The sequence below is a fragment of the Citrus sinensis genome, chromosome 1 (genome assembly GCF_022201045.2).
Source record: "Citrus sinensis cultivar Valencia sweet orange chromosome 1, DVS_A1.0, whole genome shotgun sequence".
NCBI classification, from domain to species: domain Eukaryota; kingdom Viridiplantae; phylum Streptophyta; class Magnoliopsida; order Sapindales; family Rutaceae; genus Citrus; species Citrus sinensis.
In genome coordinates this window covers 14,434,066-14,442,904 of record NC_068556.1, presented here as the reverse complement: position 1 = coordinate 14,442,904, position 8,839 = coordinate 14,434,066, and the positions used below count along the sequence as shown (strand labels likewise).

The window sequence follows — 8,839 nt, the reverse complement described above, 5'->3', positions numbered from 1 at the left end:
GTTCCCCTAATTAATCATCAATACTGAAACATACAGAAGGAAATGGAAATCATACGTGTAACTAATTGTTCATTTGGAACAAAAAAGATGCCTTTTTTGACATGATCAGTAGCAAGTTCCTAATTGTTGAACTGCAAAATAATAGAATAATTAATAAGCAAAATTCTATTTTTGCTCCAAGAGATGAGAAAAATTTAAAGAAGCTTATAGATAAAGTCCTTGTTGTAGTAAATATATGTTTCAAACTGATTCTATTTGAGTTACCACGAAAAAGAATTGATTGGTTTTTAAGGAGCAAAAGCAAACTCAACCATTAAAAGGAAAGAAAAAGAAAGGGAGAAAACCCGACCTCAATTTGAAGAAAATTAAAAAGCCCTCAGTCTACCCAGCAATTTTATAAGACATACTAGAAATAATATAATGGCAAAAGTATTGGGAAAATATGCTCTTTAAAAGTATATGTGTTTATTTAATTGTAATAAACAATTTTTCCAATTAATAAAATAAATGAGGTATTTTATTCAAGTATCTTAGTTGCATTAATATTTTGAGTAAAGTTCATTTAATCATATCATATGTATTTATGTGATCACCATGTGGATTTATAAAAGCATAAATAAAAGTTATCTTATGATTAAATAAATTAAATTCACAGTTGATAAATAAATTTGGACACTTTATTTAGGTATAGACTATAATAAATTCATTCAATGATTTGTCTTAATCATGTATGAATTTATTGATATAGTATGACTACATTGAACATAATCACATATGAGTTTTAATTAACTTTGTAATAACTATCAGACTTATTAAATCTCATAGGCATTGATTTTAATGTAATCTTAATCTTGAGTTAGTTATTATTTTATGATTATAATTGTTGTTCCATTTAAGTTACTAATGGGTATGACACACACTTTTAGTCAAGATTACCCGGTATCTTGGTGGAAGCAATTATGAGTATTGAAGTCATAGATTAACAATATAGAATTTGTACAACACATCTCTTGATGGGTTTTCGGCACTTAATCGTAGAATTCTCTGGCCAGAGTATGTCAACATATTTAGTATGTTGAAAATGATCATTAAATAAAACCACTAAGTATCAAGGAACAAGATGTAATTAAATTGATTAGACAGTTGAGATATCGATTTAATTAACGATGTGGTACAAAAGATTATGCAGTAAAGAAATCATTGTGGGTTGGGACGAATTATTATTCGAGCATACAATTATGAAGGTCAGTTCCAATCTTATAGTAGAGTAGAGTTGGAATTAAATGATTGGACTTGTTCATTTACAGGCTTAATTGTTGTAGCCACTATTGTATGTTCCCAAATGATCCCCGGGTTAGCTCATTTAATTGACTGCACCACTACTGAACCTAAAAATAAGAAAACTGGCATATTAGGTGATAAACCTAATTATAATATTTGTTAAGATCTCATGTGTGGGGCATTGTGTTATTTTACAAGGTGGGCCCCAAAGTGGTTACACATGATATTCACTTTCACGTAAGTGGAGAGATAATAGTATATTCAAAATATTTATTATTTTGAATTATAATAAAGGATAATACATATCTAGGGTTTTACAAGAAATATTATATAAGTGTATTTTTCTTAAGAAAAAAAAATACGGGATTCCAAAATATATGTTTTGAGAAAAAACATTGAAAAAGAAGCTGGTTGTTTTGGAAGTAGTGAAACGGACATCCACACGTCTAGTACTAATCAAACTTGAGTCATAACCTAGAAGATTATTTGGTGATAGATTGTGATTTAACAGGAGTGGCGGTGACGGATCGTAATCTAACAGGAGTGGTGGTGACGAATTGTGATCTAACAGGAGTGGTGGTAACAGATCGTGATCTGGAAGCCTAGATTACTTCAATGAGAAAGCAAAGTCGGATTGTTAAGGTATGATTTTCTAGATTACGAATTCTTGTGTATTGTATAAGATCAGTCCTAAACGTTTTTATGAGAAAAACTGAATTTTTACTAACAAAAAGAAGATTGTCTCTAATGAAATAGAGAGAAGCCGACAAAGACTATCGCCATGGAAATAGAGAGAAGCTGAAGCAATCAAAGGTGCTGTGAAGTCGGGACTTATAAAGGGAGAGATATAGAAAAACAAAAAAAAAAAAAAGCTTTTTACTTAATTTTTTTAGCCGTATGATTGTTAGGTTGTTTACTTGGAGTCATGTAACTTGATGACATCAGTTGTCAACTCAGGTTGTACAAAAGAATTTGTGCAATAATTTGTGGCTGTATTATTATTGACAAGTATTTAGATGAAAATATAATATTGATAGGTGTATTCAAACCTTTAAAATAAGGTTGGTTGCAAATGACCTTACAAAAAATAAAGGAATTGATTATTTTGATACCTATGTACCCGTAGCTAGAATTACATCTATTAGAGTGTCAATGACATTGGCATCAATTTTATCATTTATTTATAAATTAAATGGATGTAAAAACTATATTTTTAAATAATGATTTTGATGAAAAATATATAAAAAAGAATTAAAAGATTTTATTTTGTCCATAAATGAAAATAAAGTATGTAAATCAATAAAGTCATATATGATCTTAAACAAGCACAAAAGCAATGGTATGAAAAATTTGATTCGATGACCATGTTTCATGGATTTAAACAAAATAATACTGATAAATGCATTTTTTCTAAATTCATAGATACATGGTGTGAATATTTGTCTTTATGTTGGCGATACTAATTTTGGAATAAACTTGGAAGGATTATATGAGACTAATTAAGAAGTATTTAACTTCAATCTATAAAATGAAAGATTTAAATGAAGTTGATATTATCTTGGGAATTAAAGTGAATAAAAATGAGAGGGTTTATGCTCTATGCCAATCTCATTATATTGTGAAAATGCTTATGAAACTTAATCATTTACAAATAAAAGAAGCAAGTACCCCATTTGATTCAAGTATTAAAATACTTGAGAATTCTGGCAAATCAATTGCACAGCTTAAGTATGCAAGTGTAATAAGTAGTATGATGTATTCTATACATTATATACTATGTCAGATATAGCATTTGCAAGATGCAAACTTTTAAGGTATACAAGTAATCCTAGGACATTTAACTGGAAATCTATTGGTAGAGTTCTTGGGTATCTCAAGAGAACTATTAACTTAGTACTAATGATAATAAATCCACAACTGATTGGATTTTCTATTGGAGGAGGAGCCATTTCATGGGCTTTTAAGAAACAAATATATATTTCTCATTCGACAATGGAATCTGAATTTATAACATTGGTAGCAACAGGTGAAAAAGTAGAATGACTTAGAAATTTGTGATTAGATATTGAGTAATGCCCAAAAACGATGCCATTTATTTCTTTGTACTGTTATAGTAAAACTACTTTGTCTAGAGCATATAGCAAAGTTACAACGAAAAATCTAGACACGTTAGTTTAAGACATGAATATGTCAAACAATTAATAAAAAATGGTGTTATCAACATCATATATGTGAAGTCAAGTAACAACTTGCCAGAGCCGTTAACAAGGGACTCTCGAGAGATTTAACAAAGATTACATATACTGAAATGGGTTTGAAACCCAGCTATGTACTAGAACATAACACTAGTTCAAGTTTAATGGGAAATAACAAGTTACTGACATGTGATTGTATAAGAACTGTATTTATTAAAAGAATAAAGAAACCATTCCAAGATGTCAAGTGCTAACCTCTATGATAAAACTCTTAATAAAGTTCAAATTTAGTTTGCACGTCTATGTAGCAGAGACATGTCACCTATATTAACCTAAGAGTGGTGCCGTTTTTAACAAGAATTTAAAGGTTTGCTCTTTTAAATGTTCAAGAAACATGAATAGAGACAAGGCCATAGTAGTGCTAAAAGAAAGCAACCATCTTAGGGAAATAAGTATGGGGTCCGGCTACTGTGGATTTGCTCTACCATAGAACATGCTAATAACTACATGATCATAATAATAAATAATAATAACATGTTTTTTATTATTTATCACTCTAATCGTGTAGTTATAAAGCAGTGCTCTATGATAGAGCAACTCCACCATAATTAATGTCTAAGTATAATCATGTGTAATCATGTGTTAAGCATTTACGGTATTAACAATAAGGAGACTTTGTTTAAAGCTACAACTGCATATGCCTTCGTTAAGACTTTGAAATGCTTTCACTAAATAGAGGTTTAAATCAAATGCATGAGAATATCAGTGTGATTGTATTTTGTATATTGTATAATATTTCAATATAGTGGGGGATTGTTATATACATAAATTGTAATATTATTAATGATACGAATAAAGAGAGTTTGTAATAAATTAAAGCAAACTGTGGTTAATTAAATGGCGCCATGAATTTGAATTCAAAGCTTTAGAAGTCAATTAAATCAACTTATGCAATGAATTTTAATTTACAGAAACAATTAGGTTGTTTTTGATTTTCTGTGAGTTTAAATTAAAGAGTTATAATGTTGATTGACGTACTATAAACAGAACTTCGATCTCACTTTATTAGCACTAAGAGGAAAAGGAAATCATTCCTCGATAATTAAAAGCATTTCCTTTATTGTAAATATATATCTCTACAATCATGCAATTTCCAGTAATAGTATCAAGGGAATATTTCAGTATTACTAACTGCAACATTCCGGTTTCATTAATCTTGGAGGTGATTTGCAAACTTTTTCAAGTGGGTGCAAGTAAAACCTTAAGGAAAGTGTTATACGCGCCTCAAAATCATTGATCTGTCATATTGTTCCTCTTTTCTTTAACATGGTAGATCACCATAATGCTGAGGTAGTGATACGTACATGTTCTCATATTGCAGTGAACGCATGCGTCGAAATACTGTCCCTTGATGCAGAGAATACATGTATATATATATATAGCAATTTAGTCCATCAAACTGCACTAAATTGCACGTAAAAGTCTTTTTTTCTTTTTTTTTTGCTTTGAATTCATTATTTATGATTCCCTTATTTTTTGGATTTTTTAAACCAGATATAACCATGTTTTGAGGCTGTTCTGGTGGGAGTAGTCGCGCACTCTTAAAATGTGTGACTGCATACGTGTCAATTTTTCATTGGAGGATATGGGTCCCACAGCCCAACTCTTCCAGTGGATGCTAAGATAAGGGCTCCACAGCCTAAGCTTCCCCAATGGGAAGCTAACACCTGCCCGCACTATATCATCATTCAACATGTATCTACACAATAAGCAAACTGCTCTTATTTTTATCCAACTCGATGCTCTCGCACAAGTCACAGCCAAAATTCTAAATTTGTGTTACATTTGGCCCTCCATCAAATTAATTAAAATTCTAGTTTTTATATATACATATTGTGGGTTGATAAATGTCCCATAATTTAAAATTTGTAGCAAAGCAAAGCCAAAGCAGCAACAGGCCTTTGTCATTCATCAAACCAAAAATATAGGAAAAGAAAGCATCGAATACTTTTGAATGATTACATCACTTCACTTATAACAACAACTTGATTGCTTAGTGGCAGTTACTTCATGATCAATATTGATAATCTCTTTGCCACCTCCAAGATTATTACAATTACTAGTTGCTGTTTTATCATTCATTTTAGCACATAAACTCTTCTGAATTGTAGTTTGATGAATTTGATTAATCATCTGTAAAAACGCATCCTCGACGTTCAAATTTTGCATAGCAGAAGTTTCCATGAAGTATAAACCTTCAGTTTCAGCAAGAATTTTACCTTCTTCTTCGTTAACTTCTCTGGAATGAGTTAGGTCAGATTTATTGCCCACAAGAACAATGGCCATGCATGAGCTGCAAAATTCTCTGAGTTCTCGTAGCCATTTCTTTGTATTTTCGAATGTTGCTCGTCGTGTTATGTCATACACTAGTAAGGCTCCAAGTGCTCCACGATAATATGAACTCGTTATGGCCCTAAACCTGTCCAAGTTAATCATAAGGAAAAAATAATAATAAATACTATAAATTCATTAACAAATGTTGCATGAGGACAACTTAAATTAAGATATAATTAATTCGAAAACGTAACGAAAAAGCTGTTATTCTATACGTAAAAGCTCATTACTAAAAATGAAAAACTGTGCTCATGGCAAGTAACATTTGTTTGAACTTTAGGTGCTTCAAGGTTATGTAATTTTAATAGCCACTTTGTAATGTATTAACCTCACTTAAAATTATTACTTATCATTGTAATTAGGCTGCATGTAGATTGATGCCTTCAAAAATGTTGAGCTCCTTGGAACTCTTTCTTCTTTCTACAAAATGTGGAATATAAATATACTTCTCCAGACATAACTATCAATAACTGAGTATGTTTCGGAGTAATTCTTAGTAGATTTTTGGCTTGTACTATGAGTGTGTTTTGTACACTATATTGTATCAAGTTTTATTTCATTATCTTATATTAAGCTATAATGCAATACCATGTTTGATGAAATATGCATTGTATTATATAAAATAATATTTTTATTCTAATATCTGTTAATAATATGAAATTCATTTATATCTTATTATTGTTTATATTCAATTAACAATTTAAAATTTTATAATAAAAAAATTACAATATCGGGCATCACGCGCCATCGCCTACTGCCATCCTTTAGTGTCATTTAAATTATACTTTGAGGCTATGTAATGTGCAACTATTATTGGTAAAGGAACTTTCATTCGTCATAAATTTAGGGTTAAAGTTTTATCTCCCAATTTTTTTTACCATAAATTCACAGCAAATGAAAACTTCTTTTTGTTGATAATAATTGCACCATTGGGTAGCTCTGACAATAAGGATTCTAATAGTTTCAATTTTAGTGCAAAACTCGACTCAGACTATCGCTAATAGTTCATCAACACTTGCGGCAATATACTTGAGCTTCTAATTTTATTTAATTATATATTTTTATTTATTTTTCATTATTTTAATTAAAGAAATTAAAACAAAAATAATGTGAATAGTACCATATTACACAAAATCGATCCTCACCTCAAATTTAGTTAATGCAACACTGTTCACATTATGGTATATTAGTAAATATATAATTGCATTGCATTAACTAAACACACCCCATATGTATATGTTTAAATTTACAATAAACTCCATATTATAATATATATGTAATATCTTATCAAGTACAAAAACAAATTATTATTCATCATTAATGTGCTAATTTTACAGCACTTATGACGCGTCACAATCATGTTAATTAGCCTCTCTCAATTAAGATACAACAAACACTACACAAACTTTTTCGTGTGCATAAATATGTTGGTGTTATGTTCCACATGTGAAACTAGTACATTGACACGTGGGTATAACTCATTGGGCCGCAAAGAAAATCACGAGCGCCCAAAGTTTTCCCTAGTGTCCTGAAATTTCGTTAGGGTAATGACATTGCGCATGCGCATGCATTCCGCTCCTGATGGTAATGACAAAGATAAAGTTGGAGAAAGTTGTTTAATTTACGCAAACTTTCCTTTCGTGAACTCTACAGTTAACTAAAGATTGTTGATAATTCTATTTAAAAACAAAAAAAAAAAATTTTGAATCACTTTCCTTTGATTATCTTTAAATCATGCTCTTAGTTTTAAAAAATTTCAACTTATCTCTATCTTTTTAGAAGATGGAAAAAAATTTATGGATCCTCTTTTTTTTGACTAAATTTAAAGTTTTTAAAATAAGAGGGTGATTTGAATACAGTTAATTCATGAGTAGATAATTTAAATTTATCCAAAAAAATAGTTGATAATTCTCTGAATTCCTTCTTAAATCAATAAATTAATTAAGAAGGTTAATCTTCTTCATTCAGAACTAATGAAACTCATCATCGGTACTGTTGAACATCTTAGATCATCCAGTTGTTGATCAAAAGCATCTAACACCATCAAGATTAATTCAACGAAAAGTTAAATGATCTTACATGATCTTTTAATTAACCAACCTGTGCAAACTGTAAATGTAAGTTGCAGATATAATTATCCCGAGTTTGATCATTTTGGTTTCTTGTATGGCTATGCATCAACACCATGGATTATGAGTCAACTTTAACTTCAACCGTAAGTTAATTTATTCAACAATTTCAATGTCTTGTGATTTTGATTCAAAGAATATTGCAAAAAGCTTATGATAAAATTAACCTATATGCGTACCTTTCTTGTCCGGCAGTATCCCAAATTTGAGCTTTGATGAGCTTGTCGCCAACTCGAATGTTTCTGTAAGCAAATTCAACACCAATAGTTGGCTTAGAATCCAATCGAAATTCATCGCGAGCAAATCTTGAGAGAAGATTTGATTTCCCAACAGCAGAGTCACCAATCATTACCGCCTTAAACAAATAATCACACTCTTCATCATATGAATCTCCCATAGTTAATATACTTATAAGACTACAAACTAATTAGACAACAAGATTTTATATATGAATCTATAAAATTAGGACTCAATATTTCAGCTGATCAGAGAAAGAGAAAGAAACGAATAAAAAGGAATTTTGACTCAGATGGTAATTGAACTGTTGAAGAAACCCAAAGAATGAAGAAAGTGAATTTCACATATATATATATATATATATATATATAATTCCAAATAATTAACATTACTAATTTCGTTTGGGGCTTGTGGAGCATTAAGTATTATTAATTGGCATGTGAGCCATTGATAATGACATAATGGCTGTTTTTTTTTCCCCCTTCTCGATGATGTGTCTTCTTGGCATCTTGTTGGTGTCATTACCAAAATAAAGCAAAATTTTTCTTTTCTAATTTATATTAAATCTTAAAGTCTAATTTATCTTATCAATCTTTGGTCATT

General features: G+C 30.1%; 1 protein-coding gene across 2 annotated transcripts; it reads right to left on the bottom strand.

Annotated features, from left to right (window-relative positions):
- Positions 1-5,421: 5,421 nt before the first annotated feature.
- On the bottom strand, positions 5,422-8,584 carry LOC102619061 (ras-related protein RABA6a). 2 transcript variants are annotated; one of them, XM_006490702.4, is made up of 2 exons: positions 8,179-8,584; positions 5,422-5,949 (listed from the first exon to the last, which is right to left on the bottom strand). In XM_006490702.4, the coding sequence occupies exons 1-2, from the start codon at positions 8,394-8,396 to the stop codon at positions 5,505-5,507; spliced, it is 663 nt and encodes a 220-aa protein (XP_006490765.1). In that variant the 5' UTR covers positions 8,397-8,584; the 3' UTR covers positions 5,422-5,504. The 2 variants fall into 2 exon arrangements, with proteins under 2 accessions (XP_006490765.1, XP_006490764.1); XM_006490701.4 differs by having other exon boundaries at positions 5,422-5,955; positions 8,179-8,578.
- Positions 8,585-8,839: the final 255 nt, after the last annotated feature.

Coding starts and splice junctions, on each gene's coding strand:
- LOC102619061 (XM_006490701.4), bottom strand. CDS start 8,396: ATGGGAGATTCATATGATGAAGAGTGTGATTATTTGTTTAAGGCGGTA. Junction 5,956..8,178: donor GATACTGCCGGACAAGAAAG/GTACGCATATAG, acceptor TAACTTGGACAG/GTTTAGGGCCATAACGAGTT.